Source organism: Dipodomys merriami, unplaced genomic scaffold (genome assembly GCF_024711535.1).
Source record: "Dipodomys merriami isolate MVZ:Mamm:240054 unplaced genomic scaffold, mDipMer1.0.p SCAF_14, whole genome shotgun sequence".
NCBI classification, from domain to species: Eukaryota; Metazoa; Chordata; class Mammalia; order Rodentia; family Heteromyidae; genus Dipodomys; species Dipodomys merriami.
This window is the reverse complement of record NW_027202715.1, coordinates 23,615,469-23,639,741: the sequence shown is the minus strand read 5'-3', so window position 1 is coordinate 23,639,741 and position 24,273 is coordinate 23,615,469. Positions and strand designations below refer to the sequence as shown.

The 24,273-nt window shown below is 39.0% G+C and overlaps 1 protein-coding gene across 1 annotated transcript in view; it reads left to right on the top strand.

Moving 5' to 3' along the window:
• Positions 1-24,273, top strand: part of Reep3 (receptor accessory protein 3) — a 74,855-nt gene that overhangs the window by 38,275 nt on the left and 12,307 nt on the right. Inside the window, exons 3-6 of the mRNA XM_070021015.1 lie at positions 7,377-7,453; positions 10,837-10,957; positions 11,501-11,614; positions 20,589-20,736. Of these exons, the coding sequence (XP_069877116.1) occupies positions 7,377-7,453; positions 10,837-10,957; positions 11,501-11,614; positions 20,589-20,736 (460 nt within the window). The remainder of the gene's footprint in view (positions 1-7,376; positions 7,454-10,836; positions 10,958-11,500; positions 11,615-20,588; positions 20,737-24,273) is intronic.

Sequence of the window (24,273 nt, the reverse complement as noted above, 5' to 3'; positions counted from 1 at the left end):
CTTTAGAATTATAAACTTCTCTTTCTGCACCTTCTTCTAGCTCTTTCCTCTAACTCTGTTACCCAGAACCTACACTATAATCAGGTTGCCCTTCCTGACCCCCAAGTTGCCCTCCCCATTCACCCAAATGTGATCTTCATTTGCTTTTTTTTTTTTTTTTGGTTAGTCGTGGGGCTTGAACTCTGGGCCTGGGCACTACCTCTCAGCTCTTCATCTCAAGGCTAGAGCTCTACTGCTTTAGCTACAACTCCACTTCCAGCTTTTTCTGTTTATATGGTGCTGAGGAATCAAACCCAGGGCTTCATGTATGCCTGGCAAGCACTCTACCACTGAGCCACCTCCCCAGCCCCCTTTACTTGCTTTTAAAGAGAAGTAATTTCATAACACAGGTTCCATCTCTGATGGAAATTGATTCTTCCTGCAGTGGTTTGGTTTCTTTTATCAGTCTTTCTCCAGAAGCTATTTAGTACTATATGGCTGGTTCTTCTTACCTGTTGAATATTTACTATGTGCTTCAAGTGTTCAATGGAGCCTTTGGTGTAGAGCTGCAATGTAGTGTAGAGTGAAATTTAACTGTATGGGCCATAGCCTTGCCAGCCACCCTAGCCACCTTTTAATGGCTAGGTTTGTTCACAAGGGGAAAGAAACAAGATTTAATCAAGTATGTGAAAACAGACGAAGACCTGAAGGCCTAGATGCTTAGACAGTGGCACCATGCCTTGCAAATATGTAGGACTCACACTGGGCCAAGACTTTGGGAACTCCAAAGGAAAGAAGAAACAAATAGGGTGACGATTTAGGATGGAATAACTGGTAGGATGACCAGTTACCCAGCTTATTCCTCTGTGTCTGGATAGCCTCTTTCCCATATTAAAATCCTGAAAGTATTCATGTGCTATTGTTAAAAGGGAACCCAGCTCCCCTACAAATGTGTATTATCCCAAATAAACTAAGAGGACTTTAAACAAAAAGGAAAAAAAAAATGAAGTGTGATTTCTCAGTCAGTGTGGATGGAAAAAGTTATTTTGGGACTGAGAAGTCATTCCTTCCTAAATACTGCTCCTGGGAACAGTTCTCTTAAGCAGTTCTTGCTTGTTTTTGCATCTTTCTTTCAACACTACTTAAATTAATTCTCATCTAATTTTTAAATGTTTCTTCACTTTTCCTTCTCTCGTTTCCTAAACTCTGTTGAGGTCAGGGATGAGATATATAGAGCTTCTGTGATTCAGAGGTCCTGGATAAACCAGTGCAATTCATTTCTGTTTACAGTCAGTCCCATTTTAGTTCACTTTAACATTCATATAATGTGAGGCTTTCTCCTTCAACACAACGAGGTCTTTCCCATGTGAGGCCTGATGCAGCAATAACTAGCAACGGCAGGTAGATGGTGTGGCTTGTTCATAGCATCCATCTGAGACCTAAGGAGCTGTAGAAACTGTGACTGGGGGTGAAGAAGTGCCCAGAAGTTGAAGAAACCCAGATCAGTCAAAACCTAACATATTTGTGCCTCAGATACCCCATTCTTTTTTTTTCTTTTTTCTTTTTTTTTGCCGGTTGTGGGGCTTGAACTCTGGGCCTGGGCACTGTCCCTCAGCTCTTTAGCTAAAACGAGCACTCTATCACTTGAGCCACAGCGCCACTTCAGGTTTTCTGGTGGTTTATTGGAGATAAGAGACTCATGGACTTTCCTGCTCGGGCTGGCTTTAAACCATGATCCTCAGATCTCAGCCTCCTGAATAGCTAGGATTACAGGCGTGAGCCACCAGTGCCTGACTTTTTTTTTTTTTTTTAATGACAACCTTCAGCCATGGTGTTTATTCACTTTGGACTGAACTGCAATACAATTCACTCATTTCCAACCATGCCTCAAACTTGGCATAGCCCTGGGGGGAAAAACACCCATAACCCAGCCATCTGGGTTGGATAAAAGAGGGAATGATTTCTCACATTTTGTTCCTCTTTGTTTTAAAGGGGAGGATCATTATGAAATAACCAAATTATTGCGTAATAGTAATGAAACAAAAAAATACCTTTAGTTCTATACCATTTCTCAGGAATTCTGTATCAGAGGATCTCTGTGTCCTGTCTGAAATGTGTAAAATGGATGTTTTGGGTGAATTGGCTTGACTGAGTAACTAATAATGGTTAGAAAATAAAGTTCTCCTTGGGTGGTCTGAAATTCAGCACTGTTTATTTCTTTTAGACTCAGCAAAGTTTTTTATTTCCCCCAGTGAAGCATATTTTAACATTTTATGCTCTGGATTTACTTAGTGTGGTTGTAATTGAAATCATTAGGTGCTTGTGATTTTTTTCATTTTTTTCCTTAAAAACCATCATTAATAGCTTTGTGCCTTAAAAAAAATCTATAAATGAGACAAGTTGGAAGTTTCTAAATATCTATACCTTGAAAACAATTTTGACAAGACTATTTTGTGCTGTAAACGGAAGTTCAATGTTAGCTCATTTGAATCTTGTATCAATAAGTCCTTTAAGATGTAAGAAATAGTCATTTTTAACATTCATTTATCTATTCATTTATTTATTTCATTTATTTATTTTTGTGCCAGTCCTGGAGCTTGAACTCAGGGTCTGTGCACTGTCCCTGAACTTTTTTGCTCAAGGCTACCACACTACCGCTTGAACACAGTTCCACTTCCAGCTTTTTGGAGTAAAGAGTTTCAGGGACTATACTGTACAAGCAGACTTGGAATCATGATCCTCAGATCTTTACATGCTGAGAAGCTAGGATTACAGACATGAGCCACCAGGGACCAACTTAAGAAATAGTTCTTAAGTTTAAAACTAGGCTAGTTCAGTAAGCCAGTTCCTCTGTGTTTGCTTCACCAAGCATAGGCTGCTAGGCACTGGGAAGGTGAGGATGAACAAAGACAATTTAAATCCCTGTTGGTTGTTTAAGCTGAAAGGCAGAGGCAGGTGTTACATAAACCAACCCACAGATATGCTACAAATGAAAATTATAATGTATCCAGCTTTATGTATGACCTTTAGAGGGAGCTAGGATAATTAGGAAAGGATTCCCATTAGAAGTCAAGAAAGTTCATTTGTAGAAAGCAGTAAATAATACATAATGTGTATTATAACCTGTAATAGAGTATTGGTAATTGTATATGAGATCAAACATTGTGCTATAACTGCCTATTCTCATTCTTTTATGTGTCGTTGTCTTATATTCAACCCCCACCAATGAAAGATTCTTGGAGACAGGAACATCTTGACATAATAGTGTATGACTCATGTCAAAGGCTTTGTTCATAATAGGCCATAAGTAATATCTATCAAATTAAGGTATCACTTTAATTCTTCTTTTTATCATATAACTATAAATGTACAATAGTTATATCATTTAACATGTTGCTGTCATGGCTATTATACTTATCATAGCATAATAAGTTATATGGAAGAATAAAGAAAATACTTTTTTGCCAGATGTCAATGGTTTACACCTGTAATCCTAGCGACTTGTGAGACTAAGAACAGGAGGATCACAGATCCGAAGACCCTTCCCAGCCTATCTGTCATCTAGGTTCATAGTAGACTATAAACAGGAAGATTATAGTTGCAGACACACCCAGAGAGAAAAGTCCATGAAGAAAAAACTGGGCATGGGCTGGTAATGTAGCTTAGTGATAGAGTGATTACCTAGCATGCGTGAAGCCCTGGGTTCAATTCCTCAGTACCACATACTCAGAAAAGACTGGAAGAAGCTCCAGTGGCACAATCAGTTAGCATGCAATACTTGTAAGAAAAGGCTGGAAGTGGCACTGTGGCTCAAGTGGTAGAATGCTAGCCTTGAGCAAAAGAAGCTCAGGGACAGTGCCTAGGCTCTGAGTTCAAGCCCCAGGACTGGCAAGAAAAAAAAAAGGAAAGAAGGAAGGAAGGAAGGAACCAAGGAAGGAAGGAAAGAAAGAAAAGAAAAGAAAAGGCTAGGCATAGTAGAGCATGCCTGTCATCCCAGATATGATCGAAATTGTAAAATAGGAAGATTGTGGTCCAGGCACACTCTGGACTCTACCTCAAAAATAACCAGCACAAGGAAGAGCTTGGAGGAATAGGGCTCAGTGGTAGAGTGCCAATTTAGCAATCATAAGACTTTGAGTTCTAACTCCAGAGAAAAAACTTCTGTAAGAAGAATACTGGGCTGGGAAGGTGGCTCAGTGGTAGAGTGTTTGCCTTGCATGCCTGAGGCCCTGGGTTCGATTCCTCAGCACCACATAAGCAAAAAGGAAAAAAAAAAGCCAGAAGTGGTGCTGTAGCTCAAGTGGTAGAGCACTAGCCTTGGGCTGAAGAGCTGAGGGACAGCACCCAGGCCCAGAGTTCAGGCCCCAGGACCGGACCCAAAAGAAAAAAAAAAAAAGAATACTTTGGTGGCTGGAGGCAATTGGTAGAACTTTAGGCAATGAGCAAAAAGTGGCAGATACCAAGTTCAAGTCCTGGTCTCAGACCTAAATAAAAGAAGAAGAAAAGGAAAATACTTTTTAATTGATGTGCCAATTACTCGTGACTATGACAAAAAAAAAATTTATACCAATGTGTTTACCATAACTAGAACATGGCATCTCCCTGTGTACTAAGGGCCTGTGTATTGCTCTCAGTTTCTGTATAGCAATCAAGAGGGTTGTTTTATTATTGTAGCCTACAATTCATTTGCTTTGTTTATCTAGAATCTTCACAAAAATTTTGTCTGGGAATATAAAATATAAAAACTTGCTTTGCTTGAAAAATGTGAAAGCATCATAAAATGAGGTCAACTTTTCTTTTGGCATCAGGCTATGTAAATGCGCTCCTATTAAGTGGAGCATGGTCTTTAGATAGTAAATTTAGCCTATGGGTACATTCATTTTACTGTATTCACTTAGGCTTTAAATATCCTCATCCCTTAGGGAGAGTAAAGCTAAGAACTCCATCACATGACTGTCTGGATCTCTGAAATGCTAAGGCTTTATGAAAGCCTTATGGATTTTGAATAATAATAAAGCAAGTGCTGGCTTGTTAAGTAGGATAATCTGATCCATGAACTATATAAACTGGAATGTAATTTTAGATTGTATGGTTTTATATCACAGATGACTCCATAATCTTCGAAAGACATTGCCTAATTATAAGAGGATATTTCCTTGAAAAAGAAATTCTATTTGAAATATGACTGAAGATTCTATTTGAGGACTTTATTTACAAACTTTTACAAATTAATATGTGTCACATTTCTGTAGTCATGAGAAATTGAATGCATAAAGTGCTCCAAAATTGAACATGACTGTCACTTCATTTGACCACATTAACAACAAGTTTCTTACTGAATTATTAGGAAAGATGGAAATTTACAATCTGGCATATAAAGTTCACTCAGTTACTTAACTTTTATTTTTTATTTTATTTTATTTTTTTTATCAGTCATGGGGCTTGAACTCTGGGCGTGGGTGCTGTCCCTCAGCTCTTCAGCTCCAGGCTAGCACTCTACCACTTGAGCCACAGCGCCACTTCTGGTTTTCTGGTGATTAATTAGAAATAAGAGTCTCACAGACTTTCATGCCAGGGCTGGCTTTGAACCATGATCCTCAGATCTTAGCCTCCTGAGTAGCTAGGTTACAGGTGTGAGCCACTGGCACTGGCCTAGTTCCTTAGTTCTTTTAATAAATATTTTTGAACCTCTTCTTGGTGCCAGGTCTTGTAGGCATTAGGCAAATTTTTGGGGAAGAAAAGCAAGCCAAGTAAGCAGACTAGCTCAAGGAGCAACATTGTCATACACTCTTCCCTCTCGACATATTTACTGTTGAACTTTGGTGATATCATTGGACTCTCATTCAGAATATATTTACTTCAAATTTTATGCATGGCCCTGACAAGCTTATTTGTCTGATTCCTTGACTTGTTGAAATTAGGAGGGGATCGCTGCTGGAGTCACAGATATTGCCAGTACAGATCATAGCTAACAAATTCACAAAGTCAGGAGCCATACTTCCCAAGGGATCACAATAATAATCTACAGCAGTGTTCCCCTGGCTCTGTCCCAGTCCGCTGCATGAGAACATCATTCCTCCTACCCTCCTCCTGCTTCCCACATACCTCTGAGAGTCCCCGAAGGATAGCTCAGTAAGTGTTTCTGAAAATAGCCCTCTTCTTCAGTTCCCCATCCTCGTGGAGTTCTCACAGGTCACCAAGTAGGGCTTTAGCTGTGTCCCAGATGACTTTCTAGCACTGTGATCAAGGCCTATCAAATTCTGGAGCCATGCTACAATTCTAGAAAGGCCTCGCCCTCTCAGTTCCCACAGATAAGTACAGTGTGACCTTGATCATTGGGGGTGGGAGGGATCTAAAATACTTTGATCGTAATATGCAATAAGAATATAGTGACCAAAGGAATATAAACTGTAAGACTCTCACATAGCAGACCCGCCTGAGGCAAGGAATTCATTTCAGCAAGGAAGCTCTCTCCTGCAATTATTGAAGAACTCAGGCTCTGGCCTCCTTCAATATAGCTTCCTCCAAGGCTCTTCTGCTTCCTGCCAGCCAAGCTATCAGGAAGAAGAGGAGACAATGTGCAGGAGGCACATTCACTGCTCACAAGCTTCAGCTCACATTGTCAGTGAGAACTCAACACATGGCCCCACCCCCCTGCAAAGAGGACCTGACTGGTCCACTTCCCAGCACACTCTGCCCTATGCCTCTTTTAGGAAGGGAGATTGTCATATCAATGCCTCTCCTGTGTCTGTGTCCTGGACCTCTCTTTTCAGCCCTTGCTCTAACACCTAGAGCAGGCAAGGGCATCACTGGTCACAGAGTCTGTTCCAGACCTTCCTCGGGTGGCTCCCTTTCTCATCCATAAAAACAACTTTGCTGAACTTTCTCTAGTTTTCTCAAATCCACTCCCTTTCCCACCCATGCTCAGCCAGAACAGAACAGCTGCCATTCTGCAGAGTGGAGATGGAGGTCCCCACTGCCTGGGAGACTCCACCTCTAACTAGCCCAACTGGAGCCATGGCTCAAGTAATAGAGTGGTAGAGTGCCAGTGAACAAGAAAGCTGAGTAGGTGCCAGGTCCCTGAGTTCACACTCCACTACCAGCCCATTTGAAAAAAAAAGAAGAAGATCATCTTTGTTCCAGTTAAGAAAAATAGTTCCTATTTTTCCATTCTTTGATTTAGATTCATGTCATATCAGGCCTCAGAGATATGTTAGGACTCTTGATGTAGTGATATAAGGAACTCAAATATAAAACACGATGAAAACCAAACCATCATTTCCCACATTTGACCCAACATACTGTATGTCTACAAACACATATGTATTTATATGGATGTATTCAGAGTTGTCAATAATTTTAGTCAATTGTTCCATGAGTATTATTATGACTTCCAGGTTCGCTGGATGATGTACTGGATTGTTTTTGCGCTCTACACTGTGATTGAAACGGTGGCTGATCAAACAGTCGCTTGGTAAGTTTTACTGTTTGGAAGGGGCCAGCCTACAGATTTCATGATCAGGTGTCCTAGCTCTTAACCTCATCTGGCTATTAACTAAGTTATTTAATTATCTAGCATCTGGGTGTCTTTCTCTGCTTTCCCACGGGACCATTACTTTTCTGTAGCTCCCCTCAAGTGAAGGCAGCTCACTCCCCACATGTCACTCCCTTCAAACCTCCTACTCTCTTCCCCCCAGCATCTTGGAATAGAGAAAGTTGGTTATCATAATCCATTTTCTACATTGATGACTTCAGACTGTTTTCCTTGATCACTTCCTAAATGACTCCTCTTTCTGAAGCTATCGCATCTGCTTTTAGCACTTCTTCTCCATCCTTAAAACTCATCTATGAACCTTTAGACCGCACGTCATCATCCACGTGGGCACCCACTCAACACCAGCTTCTTGGCTCCTCTGTTCCAAATAGCATGAGGTGACACGAAAGCAGATTTATTTCCTCATGGCTTTAACATTTTACTGAGGAACAGTACTTAACAGAACAACTTGAATCTTCTCATGCCATATTTTTGTACTGCCTCTATCTAAATCCTGCCAACAACTTGGAGAAATCCCTTTTTAAAATACTCAAGCTGCTGGGTGCTGGTAGCTACTCCTATAATCCTATAGCTGCACAGGAGGTTGAGATCTGTAATCTCAGTTCAGAGCCAGCCTGGGCTACAAATCTATGAGACTCTTCTTCCGGTTAGCCAGAAAAAGCTGTAACTGAGGCATAGTTCAAGGTGTAAAGTGCCTACCTTAAGCAGAAAAAAAAAATCAAATGTGAAGCCTTGAGTTCAAGACCCAGTACCAATCCCTAACTCCTCCAAAAAAAAATAGCTTTGTATTTTCAACTTTCATGCATCATAAATTCAGCCTACATTAACTGTATAATAGCTCTTCTTTGCATCTTTATCTGGGCTATTCAATGCTGCCAAAAAATCATCCCACAGAGTTCATAATCACCAACGTGAACCTTACCATTCCTTGTTCCTACTTTGAGAGTCAGTTACTCCTTTCATTCCGTCGCTTGTCCATTTCATACCCTTGTAGTTCTTTCCTGTAGGTATTGATCTTTCCTGTAGATACTGATGGCCCACACCTAATCAAAGCTATTCAGGAGGCTGAGATCTAAGAATTGTGGTTCAAAGCTAGGCCTAGCAGGAAAGTCCATGAGACCCTTATCTCCAGTTAACCACCTGAAAACTGGAAGTGGAGCTGTGGCTCAAAGTGGTAAAGCACTAACCTTGAGCATAAATGCTCAGTGACAACACCCAACAAGCCCTATGACTGACTAAATAAATAAAATATCTTTCCCTATGGAATTTTAACCACTTTATACAAGTATAACTACCTAATAATTAATTAATTAATTATCTTTCCCATAGCCCTCATAATCTTATAGCACATTATGTCAAATTGAATTTGCTAGGGGAAAAAAATGGTATCAGTCTTAAACATATCTTTTCTTTTTTTTTTTTCTTTTTTTTTTTGTGGGGGGAGGGGGGAGGGGGAGCCAGTCCTGGGGTTTAAACTCAGAGCCTGGGCACTGTCCCTGACCTTCTTTTGCTCAAGGCTCTACCACTCTACCGCTTGAGCCACAGTACCACTCTGGCTTTTTCTGTTTAGGTGGTACTGAGGAATCCAACCCAGGGCTTCATGCATGTAGAAAAGCCCTCTACTACTAAGCCACATTCCCTAACATTTCTAACAACCTGCCCTTATTTATGAATTTCTCCCTGTCTGCATCTATGTTTGTGTGGGAGGTTGAACCTAGCGCCACCTCCATATTAAGTGTACACACTCCAAACCCCCATCTTTCTTTTTTGATTTGAAATACATTTTCTTTGCTCTATCACAAAGCTATTCATTTACTTGTTTTTGACCTAGAGATTTGAGATAATTTTTTTCTGTTTGTTTTTAACTGGCAAAACACTCCAAATCATTCTAAGTGTCATAAGTGTTAACGTTCTTTTTCTTTATGTCTTCTCATTTCTTCTGATTTCAAATGTAGCCTGTATAAACTATTAGAAAGTGTGGGAAATGTTGAACACAAATGCTAGAAGGCCACAAAGCAGAGATGCTTTGTTGATGGTGCCCATAGTCACCCCTATACCACATGCTACCTGTCTGACATACTACCACCCTTGCTCAGAGTATTCTGTATCTTAGTGTCTTGGTGGGCCACAAGATGCTGATATACTCAAAGTATATTCATTAACATTTAGTATGACAACAAAATAGCCCTGAAGCACAGTAGTTTAGAACAACAAACATTTATTTCTTGCTCAAACAGCCTGTGGGTAAATGGTTAGCTACAGCTTTGTGGGACTTGGCTCAGCTTTAAGTCTCCTTTCAGGACCTAAGCTGAGGGAGCAGCTGTTCCCATGACAGAAGGCAAAAGCTTAAAGCAAAAGGTTGAAAGAAATGGGGTGAGAGAGTCAAAGGCCATTCCTAGCTTCCATTTGTGTGTGACATATGTCACATTCACATTCTGTTAGCAAAGCAAATCATGTGGCTAAGCCTGTCTGGTTGGGCGATGTCCTTGGCCTGCAGGAAAGCACTGCAAAGTCACATGGAGAATGGTATAGCTGTTTAACCCTAATTCCAACTCTACTGTACTAGCGGCTCCCTTCACCCCTTCACTTGCAAGTAGAATTTGTAATTACAGCCAAGTGAAAGTGGAAGTTTCCCTTAGTGGTAGAGTGCTTGCCTGGCACTCATGAAGCCTTGGGTTCAATTCCTCAGTACCACATAAACAAACAACAACAACAAAAAAAAAAAGCCAGAAGGGGCACTGTGGCTCAAGTGCAAAAGTGCTAGCTTAGAGCAAAAGAAGCTCCCAGACAGTGCCCAGGCCCAGTTCAAGCCCCAGGACTGGCAAAAAAAAAAAAAAAGAAAGAAAAAGAAAGTAGAATTTTCCCAGCCAAAGGAGATATACATATTTGAGTGGTACACATTGGTTATATGCTGATGTTTGGAGGTATTCTCATGTACTTCTATAGAAGTTTGGCTCTGTAGACAGGGTGGGTGTACCTTACTACCAGAGCTAAATGCTGTTAATGCCCTCCCTGAACTGCCATGGTCAGTTTGGCAGCTTTCCTGTGCTTCTTGCATCAGAGGAATCTCGTAAAGGAAGGTGTGAATCTCTGCAGGGATCAATTTACTGTATAATTTACTCAACTATAGTTTTGTTTTGTTTTAATGAATTTGTCAATTCCATTTTGGTTGTTTCTCTGATCACTAACTTTTCCATGTGCAAACGTAACATAGTGACTAAACTTTCTAAAATGTTTATGATTTCCACATTGTGATTTCATTTTTCGCTAGCAGATTTTCTCCTAATTTTTTTTCTTGCTAGGTTTCCCTTGTACTATGAGCTGAAGATCGCCTTTGTCATATGGCTGCTCTCTCCCTATACCAAAGGAGCAAGTTTAATATATAGAAAATTCCTTCATCCACTTCTTTCTTCAAAGGAAAGGGTAAGTATATGTTATTTCCAGGCTGGGAATATGTCTTAGTAGTAGAGTGCTTGCCTAGCATGCATGGAGACCTGGGTTCAATTCCTCAGTCCCATATAAACAGAAAGCAGAAGTGGTGCTGTGGCTTAAGTGGTAGAGTGCTAACCTTGAGCAAAAGCTCAGGGACAGTGCCCAGGCCCAGGGTTCAAACTCCAGGACTGGCCAAAAAACAAAAAAAAAGTGTGTGTATCTGTGTGTGTGTGTGTGTGTGTGTGTGTGTGTGTGTGTGTGTGTGTGTATACACATACATACATACATACATACATACATACATACATACATACATACACATGAATATATAACACATACATAGAATATACATATTTATAAGCTATTTCTATACATCACTCTGAGAAATGCATGTCAGCATGTCTTTTTAATGCTGCAATGTTAGTAAAATTACTGTGAAGAGAAAGCCCTATTATTGGGCGGGGGGGGGGGCACTTCATAACACTACTTCTAAATAAAATTGACATCTACCATCATTTGCTTTTGCTTTCCCAGGAAATTGATGATTATATCGTGCAGGCAAAGGAGCGAGGCTATGAGACCATGGTGAACTTCGGACGACAAGGTTTAAACTTGGCAGCTACTGCTGCTGTCACTGCTGCAGTGAAGGTAAATTCTTCATCTGCCTTTGTTTTTCCAAAGTCACATTGTCAACAGATAAGGAAAGGTGGCTTTTTAAGCCGGACCTGTAATCCTAGCTTCTCAGGAGGCTGAGATCTGAGGATTGTGATTCAAAGCCAGCCCAGGCAGGAAAGTCCATGAAACTCTCATCTCCAATAAACCACCAGAAAACGGGAAGTGGAGCGGTAGCTCAAGTGGTCTAGCGCGTTCACCTTGAGCTGAAGAGCTGAGGGACAGTGCTCAGGCCCAGAGTTCAAGCCCCATGATGGACAAAAAAAAAAAAAAAGGTGGCTTTTATTTTCTGAAGCTGTGGCAGAAGTTTGGTTTATGTTTCGTGTAATCCTATAAAGAACAAATAGAGAACTTTAAAGATACTTTAACACTTTGTTTTCTATAGTTATATTTTAAAACTCTTAATTGATTAAAATATACGAGGTAGTTAATCAACATGACATATCTGAAAATGTCATTTTGTGCCAAATTTCCAAATTTTTAATTTTGAGACTGACTAAATCACCTTAAGTAAAGATGACCATTCTTCTTTCTCTGTCTTTGGTCTCTCTCTCTCTCTCTCTCTCTCTCTCTCTCTCTCTTTCTCTCTCTCTCTCTCTCTCTATGCAATATCTTGGTAGGATTTCTGGCTTACTTCTGCATCTCTACTTCAATCAATTTGAGGTAACTAATTATTCAAAATAAGGCATGAAAAAATTCTTAAAACTTGGAATTTTAGCGAGTAAATTACTAATGTCATTTGCTGTGTTTGCAAGCCAAGCTATCAAATGAATGTCTTCTGTGAAAATTTGCATTATGGCTTTTGGATTTCTTTGCATGTAGTAATTGGTGTGGTTTATTTTAAATACCATAGCATACCATAGCATAACTGCTTTTAGTATGTGGGATATGGAAAGAAAACAGGCTTCATATCCAGAAAGGGCTGACTGTGACTGTTTAAGTAACTGTAGACAGTTTACCTTCTGAGTTCCTTAGTTAGTTCATGTATAAAGTAGGGTAATATGCTTATCTGTGAAAGTATATATAATAACATGGTACTTGTCTCTGTATAGTAGGAATCCATTAAACTTTGATATTATGCATACTATTTAACTTCAAGTAAAAAGTTTGAGTTTACTCTTAAGGACAGTGAGTAGTATTCTGCTTTTTTGGAGAGACCATGGCTCAATGATCAAAGTTAATATAATCCATAGGATGAAAAATTCAAATTTCATACCTGGCAAGGTATAGTGAGGACTAAATGGAAGTGTATGAACCACACAGTGCTCTATACTATATATGCATGATAATCATATTAGTAACGATTACTTAGAACATAGTAATATAATGGAATATACTATAATTTTCCTGTTAGCTTGCTTTCAAAAGGTTTTCTTTTATTAAGATAGACTAGTAAATGAGCACTGAAACAGCAACATTTTCAAGTTACAGAATTATTTTCATTTTAGAAGTCCAATTGCATGTTATTTCTTGCTTAATGGAAATGCATTCCTGATTTCTGTGTGGCTAAAATAGATCATTCAGGAGATCCAACACTCAACAACCAGGATTGCTAAAAGGAAAGACATGTACAATCATTCAAATAAAAAGAAATTATGTAGGTAATATTATAGAATGGAAGGACATGAATCTTCAGTACAAGGTCCACAAAGTACTCAGTACAGTGAATGAAGAGAATGACTAACTGTAAGCAATGTCATTAGGTATCCAGAACACCAAAGATAAGAAGCAAATTCTTAAGGATAACCAAAAGCATATGATATCCAAAGAATCTAGAATCAGGATGGTAATTAAATTCTAGATAGTGACCAGGGAAGCTTGAAGACAACATAGTGCCATCCATCATGCCATCATGATATTCTTGTTTGGTTTCTGTAATGGTAAGGTCTGATTTGGGGATATATAATTTTAATCCTACACAATATCAAATTTGCTTAAGGTATATCCTTTGTCAGGCAAATCCATTCTGCAAAAGCTAGAAAATAAGCCACAAAAAAAAGGTAAGCCCAGGATTGGGAAAACAGATTAGCCAACACAGAAGGAAGGTGATCGGCTCCCCTAAAGGGTCCCCTAAAGGGTGCTGTGCAGCAAGTCCAGAGCGCAAATTGCTCCGGGACAAAATGTGGAGCTAAGAGAATATAATATGATTAATGCTACACAGTGATAATTAACCCAGTAAAAGCACAGGATGTGACCAATCAGAGGACTCATAACACAGACAGCTAGTACCTATAACAGGTGCATATTTGCCCCAATCACCATGAATAAATATATTGGATGCTATGTAAAACAGAGTAGATAACTAAACAAGTGAAAAATTTTTTAAAGGGCTTGACTATTAACTCTGGGGGGGAAAAGTTTTATTAAAAAAGGAAATAATGGAGCCTGACCCAGCCCAGCAGTGAACAGCATTTGCATTGTAATAATTAGAATGCAAACTAAAGATTTAACAACTGTGATTTTGCTATATTGGAGCATGAGAGAAAAGGAAGTGGAAGGGAACTAAAATCCTTGTCTGACAGAAAAGGAAAATGGGTTAAACTGGCTCCATTTGCAGTGGAGTGAGTCTAGAGACTCACTTACAGTTTTTCATGTTATAAAATTTATTGTTGCCAGGTGCCAGTGACTCATGCCAGTAATATTAGCTACTGAGATCTGGGGATTGTGGTTCAAAACTAGCCAGAGCTGGATGCCCATAGCTCATACCTGCAATCCTAGCTAGGCTGAGATCTGAAGATTGTGGTTCAAAGCCAGCCCAGGCAGGAAAGTCTCGAAGACTTTTTTTCTCCAACTACCAAAAGAAAAAAGCCAGAAGTAGAGCTGTGGCTCAATTGGTAAAGTGCCAGCCTTGAGCAAAAAAAAAAAAAAAAAGCTCAGGAACAGAGCCCAAGCCCTAAGTTCAAGCCCCAGGATTGGCACAAAACAAACAAACAAACAAACCATATATATACATTCATACATACATATGTAATTTGATTTTACAAATCAAGTAAATGTGTTTATTTTCTCCCCAATTAGAATGTTTTAAATTTGTCCTCTAGTGAAAGTGCTGGGAAGGCAGCCATGAAGAGGATAGATGGCTGCCTGCTCGCCGACACTGTCTAGCTGTTACTAATGTCTGTATTCACTAGCTGGAAATGTTAAGCTGTCTTTGGTTGCCCTCCATTATTACATGAAACATCACCTCACAGAAATAAGTTTCTGTAAAATTACTATGAAAGTAACCCTATATCTATTTCTACCATGTTGTCCTTTGTGATTCATTGATTTATATATTATTTATGTCTTAAAATCACTTCACTGGTCCCATAGGCCAGAGTGGAAAAACATTAAAGCCATCAGTTACTATTAAAAAGCAAGTAGAAACACATACCCCATAATTGAAATTTCTTTTAGAGCTCTCCCCACTTGTAATGTTGTGACTCTTTCAACAAATTCTCTAGATATGAGGCAACTTTTCCATTCTCATGATCAGCACAGGAACATTGGCTATTCCGCCTTGGAATCTATTTTATTCATTAGAAATGCTCATTAACTATGCTCAGCACTGCATAACATTGACACCATTTGCCTCTCAAGTTATATAGCACTTATTTTTAAAAAGCCAAAATTAGTTTCATCTCTGGAGATGTCAAAAACAGGTATTGTCATAGAAGTATCACTGAAATAGACACTTCATGAGTTGAAACTCAAACAGGAAGTAGGTCAGTTTTAAGGAAAAACTGCAAGAAAGTCAATAATAAGACTTACTTAAAATTCTTACCATATGTAAGAATATCTGTCAGTCTAAAAAAAATCTTGAACTCTTTGTATGACCTTTAGAGAACAATACTACCTCTGACTAGATTTCCCAGGTTGAACCACCTGAGCATGTTAAAGATGAAAACAGGAATGTAATCAGAACATTTATTACACCGTAAAGCAATTTTCTGAAAATATTGCTCGGTTCCATGACCTCATTACCAGGCATCTGTTCGCAAAGTCGGTGTACAAGTTTATTTTGGCTGAGCAAAGCACAAATATGTGAAGGACCTTCAAGGATTTTGCTGAGAATGTTCTGCATCCATGGCTTTTCACAGAGAAATTTAGATGACTTATATAGATGAGCAGCATTACTACCTGTGAAAGGTGAAAATATTTCTGAATTTTCTCTAGGAGCCTTTCCTTAATGAATTATTCGTTGGATTTAAAAAAAAAAAACAGAAATTAGAGCTTCACCCATAAAGCTGCTGAATCTAATTGACTTTAAATGATTATCATTATATCAAGAATCCTTGACATCTTCCCTCTGTTTTAATGACTTTCTGTTTGTGAAAGGATTTGAGAATATTCCACTAGGAAATATCATCCTCCGAAAAAGATAGCATTCGTCTAGACAACAGAAAAGAAAACTGAACTATTTTCCCTACAATCAAGAAGAACAGATTGGTATAATGAACATTGGATTGTAGAGCATTGAATTAATCTACACGTTTTTTAGTTTTGATTTTGTCACTAATTAGCCATAAAATTTTCAGAAAATCATCCACATTGATCTAAATACCAATTTTACTACCTCTGGCACAGTGTTTCTCAACTTGAGTGACTTTTGTGCCCCACTACCTCCATTACCAAGGGACATTTTGGGTTGTCACTGATATCTATTGAGTAGAGGCACAGAGGCGACTTGATAGTCTAAAAGCAAAGGACAACTCCCACCACAAAACAACTGTCCAACCCAAAGGAGATATACATAAGCATATCTTATAGTTTAGGGAGTGATTATAAATAATTCTTATTTCCTTTTTAAAGCTTGTTTTCACTGGACGCCAGTGGCTCATGTCTGTAAGAACTCAGAATAATGCCCAAGGCCCTGAGTTCAAACCCCAGGATACACACATACACACACACACACACACACACACACACACACACACACACACACACACACACACACACACACACACACACACACACACACACACACACACACACACACACACCACACACACACACAGGGAAAAAATTTCTATATTGATGCATATATTGCATCTGTCTTAATAATATTCCAATGTGAGCTGGGCAGAGGTGTCTTACACCTGTAATACTAACTACTCAGGAGGCTGAGATCTGAAAATCACAGTTCAGAGCTTGCCTGGACAGAAAAGTCTGTGAGACTCTTATCTCCAATTAACCACCAAAAATCCAGAAGTGGAGCTGTGGCTCAAATGGTAGAGAGCTAGCCTTGAGCACAAAAGCTTGGGAACAGTGCCCAGGCCAAGGTTCAAGCCCACAATCAACACCAAAATGATAATAATAGTAATAATAAAATGTATTATTCCCCTAATGGAAATGCAGTCAGTGCTTTTCTGGATTTCATCAGATTAATTGTCAAATGTCAAGAGGAAAAAGATCTTTCTCTAAACACTGAGAATTAACCTTATCTGCAGTTATAATGTAACATGCCAATGATTAACAATTTTAATAGCTATGCATTATTGAATGAGATAGTGAGAGTTATGTAAAACAATGTATATGAAGATAATAGGTTGACAGCTTTATATAAAGGTGCTAATAAGCACAATAAATTCTCTTCATTTAATACAAAATATTGTTTCAATGTGCCATTTAACCAGTTAGTATTTAGAAAAAGACAGATATTTGAATATAAAGAAGGGCTGGCAATGTGGCTTAGTGGTAGAGTGCTTGCTGGGCATGCATGAGGCTGTGGATTCAATTCCTTGGTACCACATAAACAAAAATATTAAAAAAAAAAAAAAAAAGAAGAAGAAGAAGAAGAAGAAGAAGAAGAATGAACCAGGTACCTTTGGCTTGTACCTATAATTCTACCTTCTAATGAGGCTGAGATCTGAGGATTATGGTTTGAAGCCAGCCTGGGCAAGAAAGTCCATGAGACTCTTATCTCCAATTAACCACTAAAAAGACAGAAGTGGAGGTGTGGCTTAAGTGGTAGAGTGCCAGGTTTGAGGAAAAGCTGAGTTAGAGAACATGTGGCTTTGGGTTTAAGCCCCAGGACTGGCATGCGCGTGTGTGCGCACACACACACACACACACACACACACACACACACACACACACACACACGCACGCACACAGAAGTAGATATCTCAAATGCTGGAGTTAGGCCTTTCTAATCCTAAATGGTGTCTGGTACCCACAGCAGTGCCATCCACTCTGCCTGTAGTTGGCTACTGAGCCTCTGTGTGTAAACTCCAATGTTCACATTAAACATGTCAGTCAAATGGAAAAGTCTTCAGCAACAAGAGTAATAGAAAATATTATGAGTAGGAGCTTGTGTGGTAATTTACATCTACTCAGAAGGAAGAGACAAGATGGTCACAATTCAACCCTAGCCCAAAAGCAAAAGAGGTAGGAAGGCCCTGAGTTCAAACCCCAGTACCAGAGGAAAAATGCATTTATGTATGCTCACTATCAGAACTAGACCATATAAAGTAGGAGACTAGAAGACACATAAGATTTGTCTGTTTCCTCTAGTTTCTTTCCCAGGAGGCAAACATACAGAACTCCTCAGTGGAAGTAAACAATAGCATGGGAGTTCATTGTGAGATAAGCCCTAAGATATGTGTTGATTATGCCTATTAAAATTACTAAAGTTCAAAAAAAAATAAATAAAAAATAAAATTACTAAAGTTCATACATGACACACTACTAATGTAGATTAATTCAAAGACATTTGACTCATAGCCTGCCTTAGAAATTACACCTGCTTGGGGCTGGGAAAGTGGCTCAGTGGTAGAGTGCTTGCCTTGCATGCAATGAGGCCCTGGGTTTGATTCCTTAGCACCACATAAGCAGAAAAAGCCAGAAGTGGTACTGTGGCTCAAGTGGTAGAATGCTAGCTAGTTTTGAGCTGAAGAGCTAAGGGACAGTGCCCAGGCCCAGAGTTCAGGCCCCATGACCAACTCCCAAAAGAAAAAAAAAGAAATTACACCTGTTCAAATAGAGCATATCATACATAGCATGTTAATCAGCTTCCCATTACTATACCAAAATGACTTTAATTGTCTTATAGAGGGCAAAGGTTTATTGTGTCTCTAAGTTTTAGTGCTTGAACTAGTGGCAGGGCAGCATGTAGTGGTAACACTAGCTGCTCATTTCATGGGATCAGGAAGCAAAGACAGGAAGAGGAAGGCCTGAAGTCTGGATATTCCCTTCAAAGGCACACCCCCAATGACCTAACTTCCTTCTGCTAGGCTCCACCCTCTCAAGTTTCTACCACTTCTCATTTCCTTGTGCTATAACACAGACCTCTGGTTGAGATGGGTATGCATGCCATTTGTTTTGGGAGTCGGGACAGCAGGTAATAAACAACAACAATTGCTGACAGAAATTCAAAGCAAGATGAAGAAAATGGCAGTTCTGAGAAAACAAGGCATCTGTTCAGATGGACACTGGTCACTTCTTTGTAATGTGTCTTTGAAATGTCCCGTCAGCCATCTGTTTAATAAGTAAATGATAGATAGTAAAGAGGAAGCAAATAAAATGAACTAACCCATGCCAAGAATATTTTTAAATGTGTGAAATCCAATTATTTTTATGGAGAAATAGGCACTTTAATCATTCTTATCACAATTCAAAAAATAAGGCAGAAATGGAAAGCACAAGTGGGGTATAAAAACAACATTTGGTTTTGACATAGCATGGTACCAAATCAAGGTACTGAATCAAGGCTGTGAATCAAGTCCTTTTCCTTCAAGGGTAAAATACAAGTTAGCAGCAATGTCTAAATGTTTGTACACCTTTGACTTGGAAATTTAGACATGAATTATCATGGATGAGTTTCTATGGTAACGTTAAAACTAGAGGCAAGCATAAATTCATATGTGTGAAAAAAGAAATAATAAGTGTAAAGAGCCTTCAGAAGAATATTTTTAATCTAGCTATAAATAAGAAATGAGTCAGATAAGCTATGCAAATTTAAGGTGAGTAAATTTAGGAAAAAATTTATACAAAGCTTTGTAGTCTTGGGAGGAGTATAGGTACATCTGAGAAGTTCAAAAAATGTCTCTATCAAACATGAGCAGTGATGAAAATCACTGAACCTAAAGATCCATCTGTGCCCAGGGTCTACCATATAGTTAAGACAAAATAACTTAAAGTCACATTGTATAGTAATAAATACAGTTTACCAGATAATTCACAAACTGAATATCATTTCATATCCAAAATCTTTTGGCTTTTAATTTTTCTAGTTTGTTCTAAGTAGAGCTAGTACTATTGGCTTCACTTAGCATTAAAACAGTGCCTTTGCATTGCAAAGTTCCTCTAGCCAGCTGCTCACGGCTCACACCTAGCTAATCAGGAGGCTGAGATCTGAGGATCACGGTTGAAAGCCAGTCAAGGCTGGAAAGTCTGTGAGATTCTTATCTCCAGTTAACTACCAGAAACAAACAAACAAACAAACTCAAATGGTAGAGTGTTAACCTTGAGCCCAAAAGCTCAAGAACAGCACACAGGACTAGCACAAAAAAGAAGGAAGGAAGGAAGGATCCTTTAGATCATAAACTTTGATTCCCCAAAGTGCTAATTTTAGTATCATTAACACAGAATGTTGAATCAAGACTCAAATATGGATGCTGTTTTTTTCCAAGAGTAATCTATCAGACATTTTAAGTTGTATATAATGCTTAATGTTTGGGGTGAGATGTACTAGGGTCTTACTTTGAAATTCGTTAAAGTACAAAATGGATTAATGGACAGCTAGAATATAGATAGACAATAAAGCAAAAATAGCCAGTTATTAACATGTATGATGTTCAGTGTACAAGTCTTTCAACTTTTCTAGAAATTGTATAATAAAATGTTTAGGGATATTATTAATATAACTATTAATTTATTTTATAGTGAAATGTTTTAACATTGAAATGTTGAGTACAAGCACATTACATCTTGTATTTTTTCTTGGATATGCCACTTCTCTATTAACTAGAGCCAAGGAGCAATAACAGAGCGTTTGCGCAGTTTCAGTATGCATGACTTGACAGCTATCCAGGGTGATGAGCCTGTGGGACAAAGACCATATCAGCCTTTACCAGAAGCTAAAAAGAAAAGCAAAGCTGTCCCCAGCGAATCAGCAGGTGTGCTTATTTGTTTTTATACAGTACTTTCATAATTGGGCTTGACCCTCAAGATAATAATATGTGGTAACTGGTTTTGTTGTAAGCTTATATTGTTGAGTTTTCTATTTTTCTATAGCCTTTTATTCTCCAAATTTTGCCTTTTGCTGACCAAGGACATTCTCACTCTGAGAAAGTAGTGGTATCCTCTTGTGCTGCCATGAATTTTTAGAAGCTTAAGATGTGGTAAGTTCCTCACCAGCAGCACTGGTTCCAAACTGTGTCCAGTATGGTCTGCTCAAACTGTGTGCTGATGTCTAAGGAGGTTTCCAGTTGAGCCATCTTTACTGCGAGTCCTGTGAACAAGTAAGGATATTGGTGAACATTCAAGCAGATGCTTAAAGATAACTCAAATTGCAAATAGGATAAATCTAGTGGAAAGCATGTTGAAATTGCATATTCTAGTTCAAGAGTTATAAATTATGAGCACTCATAGTTGCTGTGACCAGTAACTTTTTTTTTTTTTTTTTTTGCCAGTCCTGGGGCTGGAACTCAGGGCCTGGGCTCTGTCCCTGAGCCTCTCTGTGCTCAATGCTAGCATTCTACCGCTTGAGCCATAGCACCACTTCTGGTTTTTTCTGTTTATGTGGTATGGAACCCAGTGCTTCACGCATGCTAGCAAGCATTCTACCACTAAGCTACATTCCCAGCCCCTGTTGTGTAACTTTAATTAAATGTTATAACCTGAGAAGCATACAAGTAAATAAGACATGGTTTCTTTATCTTCTCATAGAGAAAAGTTTTAAGAAGGCTAAGAAGTAAGATCTGGATATTCACTACTTAACTGTTAAGTGCATAAGACAGAGATCGATTTAATATTTCCTTTCACGGCTCATGCCATGATCAAAGGGATTGTAGGTTGAGACTAGCCAGTACAGGAAGTTAGGAAGAACCTGCCATCTCAACAAATAAGCCAGGAGTGGTGATTGTACATGTAATCCCACCTTTGCAGAGCATAGGTAGGAAGACAGTGGTCTGAAACTGTTCTCAGAGCATACTTCAGCCTTCCCATCATAGCTGAAATGACAAGTGTGCACTTCTATGCCTGACTTATTTTTCATTGAGCTGGAGTTCTGAAGACTTTTTGCCTATACTGGTCTGGAACAATGATCCTCCTAACCTCAACTTCTCACAGGTATGTGCCAATGTGCCTAGTTATGAATTGAGAGCAGCCTCAAACTGTAATCCTTTGTTCTCAGCCTTCCAAGGAAGTAGGAATACAGGCATGAGACTCCAAACCCTGGCTTCAAAATAAAACGAGAAGCTTGCTGGTACTCTGCCACTCAGGCCATACCTAAATAGCTAGGGTTACTGGCATGAGCCACCAGAACCCAGCTCAAAGTAAATTCTTAAAAAACTATGATGTAAATGTAAGAAAGTAAGTCATAGCAAGAAATTCCAGCCAGCCACCAGTGGCTTATACCTATAATCCTAGCTACTCAAACTACTGAAATCTGAGAATCTATTTGAAGGCAGCCCAGATAGACAAATCCAAGAAACTTGTATCCCCAATAAACTCAAAAAGCCAAGAACTGGAGGTGTGGCTGAAGTGGTAGAGCTCCAGTTGTGATTGAAAAGAACGCCCTTGTGTTCTGAGTTCAGCTTCAGAATCAGCACACCTTACCCCCCCCCAAAAAAAAAAAAGTGTATGTATTTTTATGATCTTAAGATTCATCATTCTTTGTAAGCCCAAAATCCAACTCAGAAAACATAACAGAAAAAAAAATTGAGAGATTTCTACATGAAGCCAAAATGTAAGAGTCCAACCGACCAATAAATGCATGAGAAAAGATTTTCAGCTTCAAAGTGAAATAGTGAATAAAAATAACAATAATGCAATAATGTATTGGTGACTATTCCAGTTATCTATTGCTGTGTAACGAAACACCCACAGCAGTTGCTTCAGACAATCACAATCACTTATTTCGCTCCCTTATGGGGAGGGGTCCTGTGAATGGACTCAGCAAAGCACTTCTTGTTCAGCATCTCCTGCAGCTGTGGTCAAGCAGCAGCTGGTGCTGAAGTCATACATAATCTAAGAAGAGCTCACACATGTCTGAGCTGGACAGAGTTCAACAGCAGGTGGGTTGAATGGCTGGGGCCTCACAGACATAACTCTGTGTGGTCTCTTGGTCTCTGAGCATAGCTAGACATTTACCTGGCAGCTGAAGGCTCCAGAGCCAGTGTCCCAGGAGACACTGGCAAGCCGCCCCACTGTATGACTTTGCAGTAACATTTTTGGTAGTGATTTATTGCAGCAGTACAAAGGCCTATGAGATTTAAAAGAAAGGAAGAAGAGAGTCAGAGAATTTATGAAGATATTTTTAAACCACCATAGGAAGCATGTTGAGACCCACAAATGCTCTCTTGCACTTTGAGTTTAAAATGGGATGATCCTTTTGGATAACAATCTGGCAGTAATCATTTATTTCCTTTAACTCAGCAAGAAACTTCTAGGAATATGTCTTGAGGAAATAGTCATACAAGCGTTCAAAAATATATGTAAAAGAATGTTCTTACTTTTTATAATGAATATTGGAACAAATCAAAGGCCTAAGTAAAATTATTCAGCAAAAAGATAATCTATTTACTGACATGAAAACAAATCGAGATTGTAGAGAAAGCAGTAATAAAACAGTATCATTGGGTATGGTGGCACGCACCTATAATCTCAGTGTTTTGGAAGCTGAGTCAGGGGGATTGAAATTTTGAGGCTAATTGAGGCTACAGAGGTAGTTCCTTGCCAGCCTAGGCTACATAGCCAGACCCCATGTCAAAATGCTCTTCTCCCTCTTAAAAACAATAACCAGGGGCTGGGAAGGTAGCTCAGTGGTAGAGCGCTTGCCTTGCATGCATGAGGCCCTGGGTTCGATTCCTCAGCACCACATAAGCAGAAAAAGAAAAAGCCCGAAGTGGTGCTATGGCTCAAGTGGTAGCCGTGAGCTGAAGAGCTGAGGGACAGTGCCAAGGCCCAGAGTTCAGGCCCCACGACTGGACCAAAAACAAAAAACCAATAACCAGAATGTGTGTTATTTTACTTATATTGGAAGAAAGGTAGATGATAAAATGGAAGAATGTATGTAAGGTTATTTTTAAATGTATATAAACAGAGGAAAGTTTATAACACTATTCCTGAAATGTTAATTGATACTGTAACTGAATGATGGAATTTTTATGATCTTTTGAATTTTTTAACTTATTACTCAGAAAATCCAAAATAAAATGATGCTTTTATTTTTAAAAAATAATTAAGGTACTCATTTTTAAGTATTTTGTTGTTGTTTGTTTGTTTGTTTCTTGTTTTTTGTCATGAGCCTTGAACTCAGGGCCTGGACACTGTCCCTGAGCTCTTTTGCTCAAGGCTAGCACTCTACCACTTTGAACCACAGTGACACTTCTAGTTTTTGAGTAGTTAATTGGAGGTAAGAATTTCACAGGGACTTTTCTATGGGGGCTAGCTTTGAACTATGATCCTCAGATCTCAGCCACCTGAGTAGT